This window comes from Mytilus californianus, unplaced genomic scaffold (assembly GCF_021869535.1).
Source record: "Mytilus californianus isolate M0D057914Y unplaced genomic scaffold, xbMytCali1.0.p SCAF_3, whole genome shotgun sequence".
Taxonomy (NCBI): Eukaryota; Metazoa; Mollusca; class Bivalvia; order Mytilida; family Mytilidae; genus Mytilus; species Mytilus californianus.
The window spans coordinates 35587795-35612550 of NW_026262679.1; the positions used below are offsets into that span (position 1 = coordinate 35587795).

Sequence of the window (24756 nt, forward strand, 5' to 3'; positions counted from 1 at the left end):
TGGCTGTTGAGTTTTATACTAGTCAGAGATGACTCTGATGTCTGACAGCCTTCGGACTTGCTGGGGCTGTAGTATGTCAAAGACTTTGGCAGAATACACATACACTATTCTTTACTAGTTCATTTTTTCATTTTTATCCATTTTTTAAAATAAATACCTTTTATTAATCGATTATCCCATTGGAGCATAAACAAAAGCTTTTATTATAAATTTCACCTTTCATTGACAATTGATTCCTATAATATATTGGGATCTCGTTTTATTTTCGATAAAAATTGTGATCATTGGAGCTAAGTTATGCAAATAGGTACCATTGCACATTATGTCTGGTCTGTATCAAATTCATTACTACAAAGGCAATCTAGTTGTATTACAAATACACACTTAAAACCAGTTTCATCTTGCCTATCCATTTGACAATTAGCCAGTTGTAGCTATTTCTATTCATAGTCATCTCTAAATTTTACAAATTAGCTCACCTATTTGGCCATGCCATCACTTTCCTTTGAAACCACAAGGTGGAAGCAAACTTGGCCTGTAACTATCTGAGAAGGTTTACCTTAAAGATTTTGCCACAAACTAACCCAACAAAAAAAGATAGATCATAAAAATATTCATTTATGATGATTAGAAAATACTATAAGGGACAAATTGTTGTCAAACTTTTATCGGTTTAAAGAACTGATTGATGATTTCAACTGCCACAATAAATAAAAGAAAATCAGACAAAACAATCCAAAATCATTGCAAAGAATTACAGAGGCAACATTGGTGCATTAGTTGATTTGCAATCTTTATGGAATTGCAGAAGAAATAGATTTTGGAGTAGATTACAAATTTTTTGTTATTTTGGTGATGGAGACTCTAAAGCTGCTGACAATTTGTGTCAAATGATGCAAGGATAACACAAATATAGGTTTATTAGTTGCTGCTGTTACCTTGCCATTGACCACGTGACCTGAAAACTAAGATCTTTTTTCTGCAAAGGCAAATTACCCACCTTAAATTGTCAAAAATCTGATTTTTGACTCAAAAGATATCTACTAACAAAACTTCTCAAAATTCAAAATGACGTACTTCAACCTTGACCTTTAAACTAAATATTGTTAGAGGTCCTATTCTTTCAAAGAGACATTTTCAAGATATAAAATTTTATGAAGGTTTGACATGATTCAAAAACTACTTTGGTAACCAGACTTTTGTCAAACTATCTGAACAGCAATTACTGCTATAAGCTTGACCTTTACCAAAGCAATGTCATTGTGACCTAAACATTAATAGGAGTCTTATTCTTCATCTCTGGGGCATTATCAAACCAAGTCTATTATAAAAACTTGACATATTGTTCAAAAGATAACATCTGGAAACAAAAAAAATGTCAAAATTTCAGACCATCAATTACAGATACCATGACCTATTGACCCATAATCAAGAGGTGTCTTCCTCTTTCCATGGGCCATGAAAAAATTAAGTTTTTCACTCTAAGGTTTTATCTGGAAACCAAAATGTTGATGTCTTGACCAAATTCATAATATTAGGGTACGAATGTTGCAACTCTTCTAAAAATTAAAAAATTCTGTAAAAACCGATTGTTAAAAGATACATTTGGGATTCCATTAGACTCCAACTTTATAATTTGTTGACATGTTAGCTTGCCGAGCATCCTGTTCCTATTTCCTATGTAAATGGAGTCGAAGTCATGCAAAATGAAATTATTTTGCACCACTTGTATGAAACTTTATGTTGACTTATTTGTATGTGAATTTCAATACTCATTAAAGAACCTTTAGTGAGTAAGCTCACATACCTACATCCTTATATTAAGGACAAAAGCTTATGATGACCTGATGGCATAATTTTCAATTTACTTAAAGATATGATATTGTGTTACACAATTTACCAAAAATCTATTTTTAGTTATTATGACCATGGTCTTGGACATTGTGTTATTCTCATTTTTTCCTTAAATCAATAGGGATCTTCCTCTTATTATATGTGACCATATATCCAAGTATGGTTGCTAATTTGTATGTAGTAGTTAATCATCTAAATAACTTTTCTGCACCAAATTTTCATTTTATTTTTAATATTAGCTTTGACCATTGATATGTCCTCAAAATCAATAAAGATTTTCCCTCATTAAATATGACTTTACATATATACCAAAGAAAGGTTGCAATCCCATGTCTAGTATTTGATAAAGCATCTGGAAACCACTCATAAATTTCAAACTATGACCTTCATCTTGTGACCTCAAAATCAATAGAAATTTTCCTCTCATTATATGCGATGCTTTATAGAAGTATACTTACAATCAAATATAACGTATTGGAGTTAGCATCTAGAAACAAAAATGACTGATTAAGATACAGGTAAAAAACTAAAGTTTCCCCTGCTACTTTGTAGCCTGGGGTAGAATAAGATCTGGAAAATGGACAATAGAAAGTCAACAACATTTACTTGTCAGAGAGAAAGTTTCGGGGTACAAATCACAAAACAATCATTGCTACTGGTACATGTACTTTTGTTCATATACTGATCATATACTGAAAATTCAGTTTTTGCAATGTTATTATTTTTATTGCAAAAATTGCAACAAGATGGGTTTTGCATTAAATCTCACATCTGAAATTTTGAAAGCATTATTTGTATGCAGCATTTAATGGAATGGTGATTATCAATCATGCTTTTTTGTCAATTGTGCAACCAGCAGTTGCAATAATAAATGCAAAGATTTCTGAATTTACAGTAATCCAGTTTTAATGTTTTTGTTGTGCTTCATGCCTATCTGATGAGTCAAGCCATTACCAAATGATTTTAATTTTGTTCTTCTGTTGTGTTCTTATACCACTGTCCAAGGTAAGAGGGGAAGGTTGAGTGCTCACAAACATGTTAAAACCATGCCACGTTCTCTGTGTGTCTGATCCAAGTCAATAGCCTGTTTTTCAGTGGTTTCTATTGGTTGCCGTCTGCTTTATTTGTTTCTAGTTCCATTGTTTTAGCATAAATCTGGCTTTTGGTTTTCTCTTTTGAATTGATTCACATTTTCCAATGCCGGGGTGTTTTACAACTTACAATATGATATGGGTTTTGCTCATTGTTGAAAATTGAACGGTGGCCATAAAGTTGTTAACATCCTCATGCTTTGGTCATTGGTAGATACTGTAAATTCAGAAATTATTGCGTGCATTTATTGATGTGATTTTTTTAAGAATGGACAAATATTCGAGATTATTTATTGCGATTTCTGGAAAATCTGCATACACATAAATGTATCAGATATCAAAATGCGAGTTCTTATTATTGCGATTCACACCCCGTCGCATTATTTGCATTAATAAAAACCTCGCAATAATTTCTGAATTTACAGTAGTTGCTTCATCGGCAATCATACCACATCTACTTATTTTCATATTAAAAATTCTTGAATATACATTTTCCTACTTTGTCTATCTCCATCAAGGAAAATATTAGCATCTGAATTTCAAGTGCTGAAAAAAAAACCATTTAAATGCTAGGATGATACTATGTGGGCTATGGGAACAAATTTGCCTAAGGTATAGAACCACTAATTCTGACCAGTCTAGAAAAACACATACGAAAGAACACATTTCAAACAAAATAGTTCTTAACCATAGCTTAATCTTTCAAAATATGTAAATTATTTATGAAATGAAAGCTGAAGGACTTTGGATCCCTGTTTCATTTCTGTTGAATGTCTTATTTAGAATGATAAAAAAAAATGAAATAGAAGGGCATATTTGCCCTCTTGTATGCAATTAAAGGTATGTGAATTTTTTCAGCACAAGGCAGGCTAAATTATTGTTTTGACATGAAATGACTGTTTCTTTATTTACTCTTGAGACAATATGGCGGTGAATGCTGGAAATTGCATTGATTATAGGTTTTATTCCTGAAATACAGATGAAAAGATTAATACAATGCTCCACTGTGTGCAGCTTGATACGACCGCGGAGGTCGAACCCTGAACAGTTGGGGCAAGTATGGACACAACATTCAAGCTTGATACAGCTCTGAATTTGGATTGTGATTAAATATTTGACACAGCATAGGTTTCTGACACAGAATGAATGTGGTCTAAGAACTTAAAATTTTTAATTTACCTATTATGGTCCAATATCCAAAATCTAAATACATACATGGTTAGATTCAGCATATCAAATAACCCCAAGAATTCAATTTTTGTTAAAATCAAACTAAGTTTAATTTTGGATCCTTTGGACCTTAATGTAGACCAATTTGAAAACGGGACCAAAAGTTAAGAATCTAAATACACGATTAGATTCAGCATATCAAAGAACCCCAATATTTCAATTTTTGATGAAATCAAACCATATCATTATTATTTGCTTTTATATATCAATCAATAAAATGCTTCTCTGAGCGCAGCCTGATACGACCGCAGAGGTTGAACCCTGAACAGTTGGGGCAAATTTGGACACAATATTCAAGCTTGATACTGTCTGAATTTGGAATGTGATAAAATTTTTGACATAATATAGGTTTCTGACACAAAATAAATGTGGTCAAAGATCTTATAAATCCATTGCCCAATACTGTGCAATTGAAGATTTCTTCTTGAAACTTTTCAAAAATTCGAAATTTAAAAAATAAAAAAAAGAATATGAATCCCTTAAAAAAATTGGTAAAAATACCCCCCCCCCCCCCCAACTTTTTGAAACCCCCCTTGGAGCAATAACCATTAAACTCAATCCCAGCCTTTCCTTTGTAGTAAGGAACCTTGTAGTACAATTTCAGAGAGATCCATACACTTACACACAAGTTATTGTCTGGAAACTAGAAACATGCTTGTTTTTGGCCCTTTTTTGGCCCCTAATTCCTACATAATTGGGGCAATTAACCCCAAACTCAATCCCAGTCTTCCCTTTGTTATATGGAACCTTGTGGTACAATGTGCCCCTTTTTGGCCCCTAATTCCTAAACTGTTGACCCCATAACCCCTAAAAGGAATCCAAACCTTCTACTTGTGGTATTAAACATTGTGGTACAATTTCAGAGCAATAGAAATACTTATACACAAGTTATTATCCTGAAACTAGAAAATTGCTTGTTTTGGGCCCCTTATTCCTAAACGGTTGGGACCATCATCCCCAAAATCAATCCCAACCCTCCTTTTTTGGTATTGAACCTTCTTAAAAAATTTCATAGAGATCCATTCACTTAAACTAAAGTTATTGTCCGGAAACCAATGTGTCTTCGGACAACGACGCAGACGGCGACAACATCATACCATTATACGATCCCAAAATTTTTTTTGCGGTCGTATAAAAATAACCAACTTAAAATGGAAAATTTTAAAGAAAAAAAAAGGAAATAAAGGGAAAAAAAATCCCCCCCCCCAATTTTTTGAACCCCCTGTAGTACAATTTCAGAAAGATCCATACACTTACACACAAGTTATTGTCCTGAAACTAGAAAAATGCTTGTTTTCTGCCCCTAATTCTTAATATTTTGAGGCAATTACCCCGACACTCAATCCCAGCCTTTCCTTTGTGGTATGGTACCTTGCAGTACAATTTCAAATCCATACACTTGAACACAAGTTATTGTCTGGAAACTAGAAAAATGCTTATTTTTGGCCCCTTTTTGGCCCCTATTTCCTAAACGTTTTGGGCAATTACCCCAAACTCAATTCTAGCTTTCCCTTTGTGATATGGAACCTTGTAGTACAATTTCAGAAAGATCCATACACTTACAAGTTATTGTCCTGAAACTAGAAAAATACTTGTTTTTTGCCCCTTTTTGGCCCCTAATTCCTAAAATTTTGAGGCAATTACCCCCAATATCGATCCCAGCATTCCCTTTGTGATATGGAACCTTGTGGTACAATGTCAGAGAGGTCCATATACTAACACACAAGTTATTGTCTGGAAGTTACAAAAATGCTTATTTTTTGCCCCTTTTTGGCCCCTAATTCCTTAACTGTTGGTACCATAACCCCCAAAATCATTCTCAACCTACCTTTTTGGTATTGAACCTTATGGTAAAATTTCAGAGATCCATTCACTTAAACTTAAGTTATTGTGTGAAAACCAATGTGTCACTCCCATAGGTTCACAGTTATATAAATAGCTGATGGTTGATAGTTAGGTAAACAGCTGTTGATTGACAGTTATGTCAAAAGCTGATGGTTGAGTTATGTAAACAGCTATTGGTTGACAGTTATGTTAACAGCTGATGATTGACAGGTATGTAAACAGCTTATAATTGACAGTTATGTAAACAAATGATGGTTGACAGTTATGTAAACAGCTGATAATTGACAGTTTGGTAAACAGATGATGGTTGACAGTAATATTAACTGCTGATCATTGACAGTTATGTAAACAGCTGATCATTGACAGTTATGTGACCAGCTGATAATTGACAGTTATGTAAACAGCTGATGATTGACAATTGTAAACATCTAATGGTTAATAAGTATGCAAACAGCTTATAATTGACAGTTATGTAAACAGGACAGTTTGGTAAACATATAATGGTTGACAGTTTGGTAAACAGCTGATGATTGACAGTTTTATAAACAGCTGATAATGAACTAAAAATTGATGGTTTGATAAAGAGCTGATGGTTGACAGTAATGTTAACCACTGATGATTTTGACAGTTATGTGAACAGCTGATCATTGACAATTATGTAAACAGCTGATCTTTGACAGTTTGGTAAACAGCTATTAATTGACATTTTGGTAAACAACTGATGATTGAGTTATATATACAAGTGATAATCGACAGTTGCATTAACAGCTGATAATTGACAGTTAGGTAAACAGCAGATAATTGAGAGTTATGTTAACAGCTGATCATTGACAGATTGGTAAACAGCTGAAAATTGACAATTTTGTAAACAGCTGATGGTAGACAGTTATGTAAACAGCTGATGGTAAGTAGTTCTGTAATCAGCTGATAATTGACTGTTATGTTAACAGCTGATGGTTGACAGATAGGTTTACAACTAAACATTGTAAACAGCTGATGGTTGATAGTGAGGTAATCAGCTGATAATTGACAGTTATGTAACCAGCTGATAATTGACAATTATGTAAACAGCTATTAGTTGACATTTTGGTAAACAACTGATGATTGAGAGTTATGTTAACAGCTGATCATTGATCATTAAAAGTTTGGTAATCAGCTGATGATTGACTGCTATGTGAACAGCTGATGATTGACTGTTATTTGAACAGCTGATGATTGACTGTTATGTAATCAGCTGATAATTGACAGTTATGTAAACAACTGATAATTGACAGTTATGTAAACAGCTGATAATTGACAATTATGTAATCAGCTGATGATTGACCGTTATGTAAACAGCTGACAATTGACATTTATGTAATCAGCTGATCATTGACAGTTATGTAATCAGCTGGTAATTGAGTTATGTAAACAGCTGATGATTGACAGTAATGTAAATAGCTGATGATTGGCAGTAATGTAAACAGCTAATGAGTTATGTAAACAGCTGATAGTTAGGTTACCAGCTGATAATTGACTGTTATGTAAACAGCTGATGGTTGACAGATATGTAAATAGCTGATGAGTAACAGTTATATAAACAGCTGATGATTGACAGTTACGTAAACAGCTGATAATTAAAAGTTTGGGAAACAGCTAATGATTGATAGTTAGACATACAGCTGGTGATTGAGTTTTGTAAACAGCTGAGGGTTGACAGTACACAGCTGATAACTGACTGTAAATAGCTGATATTACAGCATAATTTTCTCTAAAAAAATGCCTGTACTAAGTAAGGAATAGTTGCTACAATAAGTTGCTCTCCATTTTTGTCGAGCCTGCGACTTTTGTCGCAGAAAGCTCGACATAGGGATAGTGATCCAGCGGCGGCGGCGGCGGCGGCGTTAGCTAACTTCTTAAAAGCTTTATATTTTAGAAGGTAGAAGACCTGGATGCTTCATACTTTGTATATGGATGCCTCATGTTACGAAGTTTCCGTCAGTCACATGTCCAATGTCCTTGACCTCATTTTCATGGTTCAGTGACTACTTGAAAAAAAAGTTAACATTTTTTGTAATGTTAAATTCTCTCTTATTATAAGTAGTAGGATAACTATATTTGGTATGTGCGTACCTTGCAAGGTCCTCATGCCCGTCAGACAGTTTTCACTTGACCTCGACCTCATTTCATGGATCAGTGAACAAGGTTAAGTTTTGGTGGTCAAGTCCATATCTCAGATACTATAAGCAATAGGTCTAGTATATTCGGTGTATGGAAGGACTGTAAGGTGTACATGTCCAACTGGCAGGTGTCATCTGACCTTGACCTCATTTTCATGGTTCAGTGGTTATAGTTAAGTTTTTGTGTTTTGGTCTGTTTTTCTTATACTGTATGCAATAGGTCTGCTATATTTGGTGTATGGAATGATTGTAAGGTGTACATGTCTAGCTGGCAGGTGTCATCTGACCTTGACCTCGTTTTCATGGTTCAGTGGTCAAAGTTAAGTTTTTGAGTTTTGGTCTTTTTTTCTAATACTATATGCAATAGGTCTACTATATTTGGTGTATGGAAATATTTTATGATCTATATGTCAGTCACGCAGGTTTTATATGACCTTGACCTCATTTTCACGGTTCATTGCTCAGTGTTAAGTTTTTGTGTTTTGGTCTGTTTTTCTTAAACTATAAGCAATAGGTCAACTATATTTGTTATATGGAAGAATTGTTAACTGTACATGTCTGCCTGGTATGGTTCATCTGACCTTGACCTCATTTTCATGGTTTATTGGTCAGTGTTTAGTTTTCTTGGTTAATGTTAAGTTTATGTGACAGTTGTAATAAAGCTTTATATTTAGGACTATCAACATAATATCAATGATTAGTAAAGAAGGCGAGACATTTCAGCGTGTGCACTCTTGTATAGATTTGAATTTTGAACTGTGGTAAACTATTTTTCTTTCTTTATTACTAATTTATCCAATGTCTTAAAAACAGACACTATAATAATTTAACCATCTAAAACAACTGTAGTTGATATTAAATGAATGAAAACCTTATCTCTTTCATGTGAACTGTTTTCCTTGTTTTTTATGTGCTACAATATACAACAACTCTAATGAAGATGGTTTTATAATTTTATTTTGTGTCGGTCCCCATAATGGGTAGTCAAATCACCATGGATATGACAAGCAACAAGTTATGTCAAAGGTCATCTGTCCAGTTATAAACAAACAAAGTTAGTTATCCCCCTTCCGTTCTACTCTATGACATAAACAATAAACAATCAATCCACTAACATTATATTTAAAGGTTTAAAATTTGATGTCAAAAAATTGTGGTCAAAATTTTTTAAAATTGAAAAACACATTGATTATGTCAGTGTGCAAAATTCCTGTATATTTTGTTTGGTGTGTCAATATGACAAAACATATCCAAAATGGTGTAAAATAGTTTACAACTTGTGGAACAGGAACAAAAATTTCATTTCAAAAGGTACGGTAGTCAATTCAGCAAGAATGCAATTGACAGTAAATTCATTTGATAACCAATTTGACTTTTAAAATATAATAAACTAGTTATAAACAGGTTCTTTCAAGTGAGAGCCCTTATTTGTCTTTTGATCTATATAATTAATCTTCCTTTCTATTCCATTGTCTATAAAATTAAAGCCTAATTCTGCCCTGACAAAATATGTTGCAAGCAATGATTTCATTTATAATATAGCCATTTATCTTAAGTACAAATTTGGTTGAAAAGCCAACAAGCAATAAATAAAAATAAAATCAGCACGATAAAAATGGAATAAATTGGAATAAAAGATCACAATATAAAAGATGAGATTAAAGCAATGATAAAAATGGTGACAATTTGTTCAAAATACAGTAATTTGGTATTGCAATATCTGATTCAACAAATGACTGATAACAACATGTAAATAAAAATGTAAAAGCACCCCAGATAATAAATATATATATGTAACAACCTACATGGGAAAAAAATGGCAAAAAAATGTCTCCAATTAATCTACACAAAATATTTGATCCTTGTCAAAATGAGAAAAAACATGTTTTATTTAACACGATTCAAAATTTACAAATACAGATTAGGGAATAATTATACACGTCCCCATTAAATTTGAGTATTTGATACTCCCGAAATGAAAATGTACATGCCCACTTACGACGACTTGCTGCCTAATTATTGGGCTTCTGAACACCTTGTCTTATAAACATTTTATGTAGAGTATCATGAATGCCATGGTTTAGTTTTTAACTACAAAATGGGTTTTAGCTACATCTGTACAATAATACATTATATACAATTTCTAGCTATGCTAGATATAGAATTTTATGTACATAATCTAAGGCAGTGACATAATGATGATTTTACAACATGTAAGAGATTTGCATAGTCAGAAAAAAAACAACAGTGAAAAAAAATCACCAAATATAGTACTCTATCCTCTAACATAACAATGTATTATAACAGACAACAGCTAGGATATATACATTATGCCTAAGTAATTATCAAAATCCTTATACCATATCAATATCATCTAATTCTACCCAATTCATTCTTATGGCAAAAACCTCACAAATATTTAAAATCTGGGCCCAGATAAATAATATAACAAAACATAACAACTGCAGGTTCAATATATGTTTGTTCAATATTAACCAACTGTTTAATTCATAGGCCTAGATGTTTTCACAACACCAATGTTTAAAAGAAAATTTGAATTGGGTTACAGCTGTAATAGAATGACAACATTGATATATGAAGATCTAACACATCAATAACAACCACACGTAAGGATACAGGGCAGTGTTTAGAATGGAGAACCATTATAAGACTATTCAGTTTTGACTGTATTGACTACAATAAATAATGAAGTTTTACATCATTCAGATGGTTTGATCTTTGTGAATACTCATACTAGTATCATATCAAATAATACTTCTTTGTGCAAATATTTATAAATAGGGTTTGTATTTCAATATTTTTCTAAATTAGAACAATTTTTTTGTAGAATTTATGGTTATGAGATGGACAAGTTTGCTGATTTTCAAGTTGTCTTCTTCGTTATCAATCACAACTTTCACCTCAAATGCTTTTTAATTGTTTTAGTAAAAAGAAAATAACCTTATGTTTTCGTGCTAATGTATCTGGCACTTGATTATTTTTTTCTTAGCCAATAATTTGTTTATTAAAAATAAATTGAGGATTATTCCACATTCATGTAATATAATCCAAATAAGTACTAAGAAATGAAATAAACTTCAAAAATTTACTTTGAATTTTGCTCTGCACAAAGAATATTTTTCTTTCAGTTGTTTTGGTTAGTACAACCTTTAAAGTAAGAAATAATGTGGCAGTGTATAACAGCTGTTCACTTGTTGACATACACGCATACTAATGAGTAAACACGGGACTGTAATCATATCACAGCACTACTCCTGCCATTTCTATGTCCTTCATTCCATACATCTAATGCTGAGTATACATGTATATCGTTCTGCCGATTTTGCTCTGTTTTACTTCAGCAGATCCAACACTGGACATTATCTTTCATGACTTCCTAGTCCACATACCATTATTATTTGATGAGACTTTTGGCCTTTTGTCATACATCTAATGTGTGTGGTTTTTTACTCTGTCGTTTACAGTCTAATAAATATGACAAATCTATTCTCTGTTTACTGTGGACAGTTGATAACATCTTCAACATTATTCTGTCTATTCTGTTCTTCTTTTCTTTAACCTGAAATAACATGTCAAGCTTATTTATAAATTACGTGATTTGAAACCAATACAACTGGAACAATAACAGCTAACCAATGAAATCAATATGAAATGCAGATTAACTATAGCCATTGAACATCTATTATCACATTACTATGAGATACATGTAGGCTTCAAATTGTGATGTCCTATCATTTCTGGAATAACAAATTTGACAATTGTCAATATTGAAAAGGAGATCATCTTCAATGAACAGATCAAAGCATTTTGTAGTATTTGAGGAAGATCCATTCAATAAAACTTGAGTTATTGCAAGACATGCTCACACAGACAAAAGTATACCAAAATATTAAAAGTCTGTCCTAAATCTGTGTAGTATTTTTTGAAATACAGTCAAACCTCACAATCCTGAGTTCACATTCCCTTATGTTTGAACCTTGTAATGAGAACCTTTTACATTTAATGTTATAAAACATGTGACATATTCCAATTCATCTGCATTTATAAAAAAAAAAAAATTTGATAACAAAATGTGGCCAAAAAAATTAAACAATACACAAATGTTTCCAAAATTAGGTCAATATAGATAAAGAAACATTGAACTTTATCCATCTTAAATCAATGTTGTCATCATTGGTCTTTTTAAAAAATTTGTGTTACTATCTAATGGCTGTTCCAGATTTAAATGCACCGGGGGATTAAAGGCACTCAAATTAATAATAATTATAGTAAATAGTTGTACAGATAATTTAACAATTTTACATTCAATACCTTCTGAGCCTCCATCTTTTGATACTGTTCTTCTTCCTGCTGCAGAACTTTTGGGTCTTTAGCTTTCCCTTTCAGACTTAATCTTTTCTTTTTTCTTGATGCCGAACTTGAATCAAGAATTTGTTTTTCTGGTCTTATTTTAGTTTTATAAGCTTCAGGTACTTCATGAGGCTACAATACAAAGTCAAATATATTCAAATTTCATAAATTGTGTACATCAAGAAACATGAACAACTAGAAAATGAACCGACAAGACACAAGAGGATCCCAATAATCATCCAATAAAATAATTATACAATGCAATTAACTATTGAAGTCTCTAAGAAATTTGAAATCTAATCACTTGTTTAAGCAGTTTTACTGATAAAAAGTAATGATGGGCAAATAAATGGACACAGCAGTTACTATATACTTGGACATATCAATAATTAAACACATTATAGAATTGCAGGAAACTTATGAAAATCTACCAAATGTCACACATATAGAATAAAGATCACAATAATAATCCTTATAATGTTCAATAAATGTTTTGCACTTTACAAGAAAAATGTAAAGAATATGACATAAAGGGTAAGAGTATCAAGAGATAAATGCCAGGCTTCAGCAAAAGTTTTCATACATAAATGTAGATCATAGTGTCCTCAACTGAATGGAATATCCTTCTTTATTTTGCATACACCGTAATGTTTAATATACATATATGTTCACAATAAAAATTCCGGTCTTCTGGCCATTTAAGATTACCTACTCCATGTGAAACAAGAATGTGTCCATAGTACACGGATGCCCCACTCGCACTATCATTTTCTATGTTCAGTGGACCGTGAATTTGGGGTCAAAACTCTAATTTGGCAATGCAATTAGAAAGATCATATCATAGGGAACATGTGTACTAAGTTTCAAGTTGATTGGACTTCAACTTCATCAAAAACTTTAACCTGAAGTGGGACAGACGGACGGACGCAGAGACCAAAAACCATAATTCCCCTCTACTATTGTAGGTGGGGAGTTTTATTTTTACTGTCTTTTAAGCCAGATATAATATGTACTTACTGAATAAGTTCGCTTTGGGTTTAGTCTCTGGGGAAATTTATCAAAACAATATGACTTGGTATTGATGGCGTACCTGAAATAGAAATAAAATCAATTATCAAATTTCATTATTAAAGCATGTTAAATGTGTAATAATCTAAATCTAATGGACAATATCTAACACAACAAACTACAGAACAAATATATACATATATTGATCTGTCTTGTTGTTGTAGTCTAACATGAATTTATTGGATTATCTAAAACTCATATAGTAAAATAAATATCTATCTCATCTCCAACTGGAGAAATCATGCATCAAAGCAGTCAAATTCATTAAAGTCTCCAGCTACATTCACACATGTATGTTGAATATACTTACAGACAGTGAACTAGCAGTTTGACTTGAAATATGCAAAATATAAAGATTTAAATCAAAAGTGAAGTTCTTGATTACATGTACATGTAGGCTGCATATACAGACAGTGAACTATCACAGTTGACTTAAATTATGCAAGATAAAAAAAAACATATAAATTGAATGCGATTTTTAATTAAATTGATGGTCTTTTCAAGGCATTTTGTTTTCCAGTGACAGGCAAATATACCATATGATGTCTTCTTAATTTATTACGATTCAGAAATAATATAATAATTCATTTTGTTTGGTAAATTGTTTTACTTACGGGTGTTTTGAGATCTTGTAAAATAGATGAGCAGTTTTATCCAGTCTGTATTCACAAACATATATATCTTGTTCCCTCATAACCTTGGGACGACCTTTACAGTATGTATTCAGATCCATTACACAGCAGCTGCCAATAATTGTTTCCAAAGGGATCATTTCGTAAAGAGGCATTCTGAACACTTCATTAGGGAAGAACTTCCTGGACGGTTCATGGAATGTTTCATGCGGATGATAAAAGTTGTGTCCAAAGGCAAATTTATTTTGGCTGAAATAAGAAAATAATCAATACCATTATTAATTTAATTTCAATACTTTACTTATTCAATCAACAGAAATGATGGATTGCAATACAGTTTACGGGGGTCAAATAAATTAATAACTCAAAACATGTCAGCACGGGCCCTGCTAGCACATTTTTGTGTGAAGCACAGAGACAAATAATTAATACTGATGCAAGCAAATAGAAATATGTAACTGGGGATAAATATTCATAGATTTCGTGTTTCAAGCTAATCATGAAATCTAGTGCCTAAAGAAAAACTTTTTTTTTTACTGACAATTTTACCACCAATAAAATAATATGCACACCTGCATATGAAATATACCAATGGTACACAATTGTTTTTCAATCCTACTCATACTATTTGAGATTTTTCATTCACAAAAAGTGATTCTAAAAAACTGTTGACACAGAGATTTGCCTCGTTTTTATGTAATTTTGATAGTAAAATACAACTGTTGATCTCAAAATGGCAATATTTTAACATGTAAACTATCCAAAACATTCAAAGTCATTGAACCATGACAGAAGCTGCAGGGCCAAATAACACAGGTCCCTTCAGTGTTGACACTTACTTTCCATCTTTCCACAATCTCTCTATTCTGAAGATTTCCAGTTTATCATGACCGATCTCTGCCACCAGTTTGTATGAAGTTTTGATACTATCCACACTGATGTCTTTAGACATAGGAACATCCCTGAGTACATACACACAATCTCCTACTCGTACTTGTAACTCGTCTCTCATTAATGTCATATAATATGTCCATCCTGGTGTACCATCCTCTGGCTGGGGATCCGCTATAATTTCCTGATTAATGATAAAAAGATTTTTGAATAATTCAGACCCAAACCATACCAGAATATCAACAATAATAGCTTTACAGAAATACTGTTGCTTTCCATAATTTTCATTAATTACATTTATAAGCCTCTACAATATTTCATGGATTTAATTTTTGTTTTAATTTTTAACATTTTCAACACACATGCACTGCTTCAGAAGTAATGGCGATATTCGTGCAGTAAAGCATTTTTGGTTATAATGCATTTCTTCATTTATTATTCTTGATTTATAATGTTTTCCTATAAATGCAACAATAGTGTAAAAAGACTTCTTTATATTGTATTATAAAATGTAAGGCATTCTTTTATTTTGTCTAACACAGGGTACCTTTTGTAAAAATTGTGTCTTACCAAATATCACTACAATAATTTACCTACCTTACTGACAGGTCGTGGATTACAGAGTTCACATAAATAATTCTCTACATCTCCTTTCACCTTCATACAATCACAATGCTGCCATATCTACAACAAATATAACAATAATAGTTTATTTGAATTAATGTGATATACAATTGAAAATGAATAGATGTGTCGGAACAACATGAATGGCCCCGCTCGCAAAAAAAGCTTGAAGCTCCAAATGTGAAGGCGTTTAGAAAAAAAGTCTGTATAACTGTTATTTTCACAAAATTTTCAAAGTCCAAAGCCCATAATTTCGGCAAAAATCAGCAAAGCTGAACCAAATGTAAACTCAATCTGTAACTCATCATAGTAGACTCACATACTAAAAATCAGCTAAATATGTGAAGGCGTTTAGAAAAAAGGTCCATATAATTGTGACGGAATGACGGACAAGGGTAAAACTATATGGCCCTGACCACTTTGTGGCAGGGCCATAAAAATATGTTGAACATCATAAAAGTAACTTTTTATTTGAAAACTGGATTTTTTTATTTTACAATTTATCTCCCTTGCACAATGCCAGATGACAAATTTTTGCCTTTTATTTTTTTAAATTCATGAAACATCATTGAATACTATTTATCATGCTTATGTTTAACATAGTATGAATAAGTACTTACAAAACATTTTTCACACTGTATCATCAGACCTTCATCTCTAAATATACCACAGACACAGCGAATCACCTCTTCCTCATCCTCTTCATCTTTTTCATCTGTTTATATAAACACATATGTTATGTTTTTGACTTTTTTTTACCACTAGATTCCCCAGTCTTGCATGTTTGTAACAGCATGACTGGTTATTCTAATATTGGTTTTTGCTAAATTATTTGCAAGAGATCAGATGATTAATATTTGAGCTTATAGTAACATAACAATAAATTGAAATAACCTGTCCTGTTGTTTGAGAGTGTACCTAGTATGAATAAAATACTAACACATTAAAATACTTTAAAATTCATACTGAATATTCACACTACTTCAAATAATATAATAAATAAATAAATTAAGATTATTGCGTAAATTTTTGAAGGCTTAAACCTAATCTGTCCACTAGGTAACTATGTATCCTCCAACATAAACTTTCGTTTTTGCAAAAGAAACAATTTGTCACCATGCAAAAATATGCTATATTGATTTGTCTGTTTCCATATTAAAAAAATCTCTATTTTCTTTTGAAGGTACAATTGTCTTATTTAAATTTACTATAAAAGGTGATATTCAAATAACAAAGGACAAACATGTTCACAATCTATTGTGAAATTCTCCTTTCAAAGCCACATTCATGAGAACTGACATAGTTTTTTTTTTTTGAAAGATTATTTTTTAAGAGAAATAAAAACAAATTATTTTCATGGCTGTCACTTATTCTAGTAGCAGCATTACAGCATAAAAATATACTTGACTACTTACCCTGGACATCATAAGAGTCTGCTTCTGACACTAGTGATTGAACTGTTTCTCCTAAAACATCTTCAAGAAGAGGTAGTACTTCCGTCTTTGAACCAATATACACTTGTCTTAACTTTATTATCAGATTTCCAACCCAGGATGTTTTTCCACAATATCTCTGAAATAAACAAGAACATTTATTTCTGTATCTTTTTTAATAATTTCGAATTTCCTATTTTTGGTTTCAAGCATTTTTGACAAGAAAAAGAATTGTGCATGATGTAATAAAGTTGTAAAACAAATTCAGTTTCCTACCCAAGGACGTACAAGGATGCAATTATTATCAGTACCAACTAACATATTTTACACTTTGCCAGAATCTGTGTAGTTTTAAAAGATGTGGGTATATGTCAAGGAGACAGTTACCCAGCATCACAAAACACCAAAAGACCTATGGTATTCAACAATAGACAAGTGTCAATACAATATATCTGGCTCAAATCTAGAAAAGTGGATAATCAAGGACTATCAAAGATCTTCCTGAGGGGAAGGTTGAGGTATACTAAAACTAGTTAAACCCCATAATATGTTCATCATTATCCAGTCAGGAATTTTTAGATGTATCAAAATATTTATTTGCCATTTTGAGAATTTATAGTCAATTGCATATCTTTGATTTTACTTTTTCAGCGATTTTATGGGCCACAAATACTGGCTCTTGTCATATTTTCCTTGGACATAAAAATCCATGAATACAATAATGAGTAGTTACTGTAGTACTACTGTGTATCATTTTATTTTCCTTGTGCATTAAATCTATTAATATCAGACTTATTAAAGATGTACAGCGTGAAGAAACCAGAAAGTAAAATGGTGTTTCTTGTTTTCTACATGACATACATACAGTTGTTGCCTCACTTGCATGTTTATTAGTTTAATGGCATAGAAAACAGACAAAATTCATAGAGTATCATAAATAATGATTTTATATAACAGAAGATAAGATTAAATTTACTAACCTCTGCATTTTTAAACAGCAGATTAACATCATTATCAAACTCCTTTAAGTCTGTGTATTTTCCTTGTGATATGTGTTTCTCTATAACATGAAAGTCAATAGGTTTCTCTATAACTGTGTAATATTCTGGATGCTTCTTCTTTGAAGGTAATGTCAGGAATGAAGCCAGCTCCTTTCCATCCTCACCTGTGGAAAATATAAAACATTGTATTAACCCTTTCATCAATAGCTGCCCTGACAGAAACTACTCTGAGACTATGGCTTCCCTGGCTATTGTGACACAAATGGGAGAACTTTGTATTATTTATCTGACAATAAAAACTTGTCTGTAGCTATTTATGTCTTCATTTTATTCACTTACACCATGGACACAGTTTTGTTTATGTTTTAATAAATTTTTTGTCAGAAGAAAATCAAATTTGCTAATTTTCGGCATTGAAATACATAAAATTCAAGAAATTTGTCTTTTGAACCCAAAATCGTAAATATTTAACCCAAAACGGCAAAAGTTTGAAAATTTTTATCAGGTTGTACAAAATCCTTACACTTGACTATGTCCATTCCAAGTGTTTTTGTACATAAAACAGCATTTTATGTCAAAATAATATAGTAGTCTGGCTTCAATTCTTCCAAATCTTTCACAAAAAAATGTTCCCTTATTTCAAATTCCAGTAAAATTCGTAAATTTCAGTTGATTTTGACACGATTTTCAACAAACGGAAGCGCCATGTTTACACTTTCATCCATGCAATTAACAAAGAAAGGTAACTTGTGTTCGCAATGTTTTTCAGTGGGAAGTATAGAAGAGGGATGCCTATCCCGGTAAAATGGGACTCATCGTCAGCTGTCTGAAGTGTGAATCAACAATTTCCTCACACATATTTTTTTTTACCTTTCTTGTTTTAAATATAAAAATAGGTAGATGTTGTATGATTTGCCAATTACAAAACTATCTACCAGATTTCATATGAAGTTGATATAATTTTGTTTTGCACTTCTTATGTTTTCCAAAAACAACAAAATGAAGAGCTTATAAAAAATACGAATCTTTAACCACAGACATATTTTCATAAAAATAAACATTACCTTTGGAAGAGACTAGATTTTTTAATATTTGATGTAAAATCTGTGCTAGTCTGGCAGTTTGGGTCAATTCTGAATTCTCTTCAGCTAAAGCTAGACGTCTGGTCTTAACAGATCTAGAGGTTTTCAATGCAGTTAGCTGGGTTATAAATACATCTGCAATATTAAGAAAAGAAATTATTAAAATTCTAAACTATGCTCATATGCAAAAATCAGTTTTGTCAAATTTGTGCCTAAAAGATATAAACACACAGTGCCCCTTTGACTGAAGTATGAGACCCCCTAATTTGCATGAAAATAAATGTCAAATGGTGACAGAGGGCCTGACATAAACCTATGGAAAGAATTTGACTGCAATGAAAATATTTGATAAACTAAGTTTCCTTTTTTATTTATTCTATGTTAATAAATGGCTAATAACATAAACTTAACAATTAAACGTAGAATAAATTATGTTAAAAAATAAATGGGGAATGGACACAGATGATGTCCCCACTTGCATATAATGTTATAAAGGGAAATAACTCAAGAACTGTAAAAGTGACGCTACCCAAATTTGTACTTGATCTGAGTTTTGTGGTAATTAGCATTGTGTATAAGTTTCATACCATTTGGTTGAGGCAAACTAAAGTTAGAGAATGGAAACAAAAATTCAGCAATTTTTCCATTTGTAAAGGGGCATAACTCTAGAACGCTAAAAGTGACGCCACCAAAATTCAATCTTGATCTTTGTTTTGTGGTGATAAGCATTGTGTATAAGTTTCATAACATTTGGTGGAGGCAAACTAAAGTTAGAGAATGGAAACCAATTTTGGGACGTACGGACGTACAGACGGACAAGGGTAAAACTTAATGCCCCCTCCGCTACGGCGGGGGCATAAAATGTATTGCTATCCAGATATTCTTAAAATCTCTAAACTGTGAATGTATCTAAATAATTATAAATCTTTATTTCAGTATTAAAGGGCTTTACACTTAAAATGGATGTGGAAGAGCAAGAAGGGACTTCTTAAATCATCACAATCTACAAACTTTCTTTTGAATAAATTAGCAAACATCAAATGGACATAAACCATAAATGACACATGTCATATGTCCAATAATAAAACATCCCTACCTACCCTCCCCATTCCTTTTAATGAAGTCCTTATAGCTCACCTCTCTTTTTACAGGCAGTAGATTTAACTAGTTCTTCACTTTCTTCCTTCTCACATTCTGTCATTGGACCTCTTGTTCTCAGTTGTCTAACCTTGTCTAAGTTTCTTACAAGGAAGATAGAATATTTCCTGGCCATTGTCCTCTCTTTGTTTGATATTGGTTTTATTACAGGAAATGTTGCAGCAATAGTTTCCTGGGCTTGTTTCTGCTGCAAAATGTAAAAAAATGTCTATGTAATATGAATTTCGTTCAATCAAGGAAAAAATAACATCAGTCCAAGATTTTAATTAACAATTTTCAATTCCTCTAGATGAAGTTCAAAGCAATATTACAAAATTAAATGATAAAGAATCTTTACATTTACTGAAGTAGTAAAGAAGCTTTTACCTTTTCCCTGAACTTTTTCAGTTTGTTGTTGGATTTCCTTTTATCCTTTGGAGGCCTGCCTACAGGTCGCAGTGGTGTCACCTTCTCTTTAACATGTCCATTGCTTCTTTGGCTTCTTCCTCCAATTACTCCTCGACAATTTTCACTGCCACACATACAATCTTGCTGTAGTTTAAAAAATGTAAATCATAAATACACAAAATAGAAATGTTGTTCAGATTTTACGCAGTAAGGTACTACCATATAGCGGGTTGTTTTCGCGGGGTGTTTATTTTCGTTTATTTTGGCGGGTCAGGGGAAATCGCGAAAATAAATTCCGCGAAAATTTATGCATACGTTCGATTCTTTCTAATAGCTAAAGCGTTTTGTAAACTATCTATTTTTTCGAGTTCGACGGATCAATAACGGTTTATGTTAATTTAAACAACATAAATGCCAAAGGCCATTGTTCACTGGCTGTCAGGTCTTAATTAGTTGATTGGTTACATAATGAAATAAATAATAATATAAGAGTGTAAGGTACTCTGTCAGGTATTTTATCCTTATTAATTAGTGTCAAATTATATTAGAGTTGCAAGTCACTCATGCCGGGATTCCAAAATTATTTTTAGCCAGCCGGACATTTCATATATCATCCCGATTTTAATCCCTTAAGACTAAATAAACAAAAGGCAATTATGGTAATCAGTTGCTGAGTTGGCCATCCCAACTTCGGATTGACTTTAAACAGTTAAAAAAAAAATGATATTAAACTTTCTTTGATTCAAATTCGTAGTTCTGGCGTAAACTGTTGGCAGTGCATCATTTTGAAGTGTGCAACATCAGCGTACTTATATCTGCCTTAGACTCTTTATTTGTGCAAAATAACGTTGTCAAAAACTTTACTTTCGTTTTAAATCTAATACAGTATTATACCGGATATTATCTTGACAATGGTAAAACATGGCCCAGAGACAGATACCTAAATTCTGTGTACGTTTGCAAAGCATGAATGAGTGCAACTAGCTCTTTCTACGTTATTTCTTCAAGAAAATATTCGAAATAAACCTGAGATAACGGTATCAATGACAATTTAAGCATTCTTTGAAGAAATTAGGATGCATAATTAAATTTCACACCTGCACACATGCACACACATGTACTAGTTCAAACAGGTCTCTGGTTCAAACATCGTGGTTATGACGATTTTTCATTTTCACCTTTTTAATTTTTTCATCAAATCATATTTGTAAACGTATTTCTGATAATTTAAATCTTTTTGACTAAATTAATTAGATGCAAACTGCTGAAATGTAAGAAAATAACTTTGATTGACTGATCAATGTCCGGTTCAAAATATTTTACCTTTCACCTGAACAGGTAAATTTAAGCTGTTCGACAACTAATTAACCCTTTTAAAATGAGGAGGTATTAAAGTAGGGGTTGTTTTGATAGTACTTAATGATCATGTCACTTTTATGACCGGAAATGTGTGGCTGTTAAAGGCAAAAGGTTGGGTCAAAAAGATCGAGAATTATGTTAAAATGACCGTCTCTTAAGAAAGCCTTGAAAACTAAAAAGTAGATGACCGTTTCATGCTTTGCCCAGCCGGACTTTTACCGGACATTATACAAATGTCCGGAATATATGACTGTTTTGGAAGCCTTGCACTCATGATAATTTTATAATCTCATTAGTACATCAAAGGTCCGGTCAATTTCGTAACTAATCAACCGTAACATTTACAAGATGTTTGTACACCTGTGACAAATAACTATGTACCGGTATTCTATTGATTAATTTATCAAAATATAATCAATAAATAAGACGTCATGCAGGTAAAACAATCATTTAACAATAACAATGGACCCTTGTTTGTCAAGTTTTACAACTTTTTAACTGCAACCATTTCAGTATCCGCCAAAATATTGAATTGGGATTAAAGAATCCACCAAAATTAAAACCGCCAAAATTTTTCGTATACTTTGTTGCCCTTAAATCGCGAAATTTTACACCTGCAAAAATAACCCCCTATACGGTACTTTGAGGGAAATTAAAGAACAAGATGAACTGTAAGCTATTGACAACCCTGCCATAAGCATTTGGAAAACAGTAAGTTGCAGAGCAATGGATGTGCAAATGCATCCCACAGTATAGGATACTGATTCCTAGGTTCTAAGAAAAATTTGACCAAAACTTCATACATGGTCATTATGTGTAAAATGAAAAATTTGACCAAAACTTCATACATGGTCATTATGTGTAAAATATTTAAGTATTTGGTAAACAGCAAGTTGATAAGTGAGGAATATGAAAACACATTACATGATATAGAATTTTCATATAAAGCCATATAACAAATTAATGGACGCTCTGATTTGTAGAAACAGTATACCCTACTCTGAAAAAAATCTAGTGTAAGTTATCTCTCTCCTTGCTGTTTTATGCATAACCCATGAAGAAACAAGATGTACTGTGAGCTAATACTCATGACACCCAGCTATAGGTTGCAATTCTGTAAATATAGACAATGCAATTTCCCATAGGAACTCCCTTTGCGGCTAAAACTGTGCCACTTTTACTAGGAAATTTCGTGAAAAATTATATCCCAGAACGGAAAGTTGATATGCACTACTATTTTATTCAAAGGTCAAAATATAAGGCGGTGTGGCATATTTTCAACATTTATATGTCCTGAACTTCTAAGAGTTTAACTTATACTAAAATTCTAAACTACCCCTACCTCCACTTTTGGACCTCCTAAGAATTAAATTTTAGGCGCTACCATTTTTTTTTATACTGGTAACATTCTCAACTTATGTCTCTATGAGATGAAACACAGAGATCATATCTGGGAACCAGTACGTTAACAAATCAACATATCTATGAATATTATATATCTCCCCAAAAGAGGCTAGGCCTGTGAAACAGCTGTATTTACAAAGTGCAACCTATAAGTATCTGTTAACAGGAAGTTGATAATAAATGGATGTTAAAATGAATCAGATAGTAAAGCATGTTCACATAATACTGAATACAAAATTTCCAGATTCAGGTTTATAGTTTCTGAGAAATACGCCAAGGAAAATTCCTTTTTTTTATAAAATTTCAATATCACCATCATGCGTATTACAAGAATATGTAAATTTTCATTTAAACAGGAAGATGAAGAGAACTAAATCAAAACATCTGAATCAACTGCAATTTAGGGATTGCTTTATTGGTTTTATTTTATTTTTCTTATTTATTTTTTTCCAATTAAATGCTATTTAAAACAATTTACCTGAGAATCCATGTTATATGAGTGGAAATTATAATCGTAACACAACTCTTCTCCAGACTCAATGTCTCTCAAAGCAAACAAAGCCATTCTGTATACACCATTTACATTCCTACAAAATAGATTAGACATCTCAATATTCTTTATATGCATTTCACAAGGTAATAAAATACAACAAAACAAGCATTTCAAAACAGCCTATCATGGTCATTGGTACTGTGCTGCAGTATTGGCATGTATATTACATGACTAAAGTTTGCTTGATATCAGTATATTCAATTATTCAATCCTAGTTATTTCACATTAATGTATAAGTGAGTAAATATCTGGAATACGAAACTAGCCACAAGTACCTACTGAAAATTAGTAGATTATTACCACCTAAAAAGTCAAATGCATAGTTTAATTATTGCCATATTTTTTCCATCACATCTTTTACATTACTGGAAACATTGGTCAATTCTCATTTTATAGCACAATTTTTTTTTTACATTTATAGACATAGAAATCATTTCAACATAATAAAGAAACTTTCTATTCACATTAAAGAACTACTATCCTGTTTTTATTCAGTCTTGTAGTGTGTAAAAGCATCTTTCACATAATTTAGTTATAGCATAAGGCTGGGTTTTTTCAGCCTAAAAATGCTTATCAGAAATTTATGTAATAAAAAAAAATGCTTATAACAGTTT

At 32.1% G+C, this 24756-nt stretch overlaps 1 protein-coding gene across 2 annotated transcripts in view; it reads right to left on the bottom strand.

The window, feature by feature from the left end:
- Positions 1 to 9116: 9116 nt before the first annotated feature.
- Positions 9117 to 24756, bottom strand: part of LOC127734450 (histone-lysine N-methyltransferase ASH1L-like) — a 52692-nt gene continuing 37052 nt past the window's right edge. For both annotated transcript variants that reach the window (XM_052244320.1, XM_052244319.1), the window contains exons 11-23: positions 24068 to 24176; positions 20806 to 20970; positions 20419 to 20626; positions 19264 to 19416; positions 18179 to 18363; positions 17181 to 17337; positions 16386 to 16480; positions 15739 to 15825; positions 15090 to 15325; positions 14233 to 14499; positions 13568 to 13640; positions 12512 to 12682; positions 9117 to 11759 (exon numbers count right to left, since the gene is read on the bottom strand). In XM_052244320.1, the coding sequence (XP_052100280.1) occupies positions 11622 to 11759; positions 12512 to 12682; positions 13568 to 13640; positions 14233 to 14499; positions 15090 to 15325; positions 15739 to 15825; positions 16386 to 16480; positions 17181 to 17337; positions 18179 to 18363; positions 19264 to 19416; positions 20419 to 20626; positions 20806 to 20970; positions 24068 to 24176 (2044 nt within the window). In that variant the 3' untranslated portion in view covers positions 9117 to 11621. The remainder of the gene's footprint in view (positions 11760 to 12511; positions 12683 to 13567; positions 13641 to 14232; positions 14500 to 15089; positions 15326 to 15738; positions 15826 to 16385; positions 16481 to 17180; positions 17338 to 18178; positions 18364 to 19263; positions 19417 to 20418; positions 20627 to 20805; positions 20971 to 24067; positions 24177 to 24756) is intronic.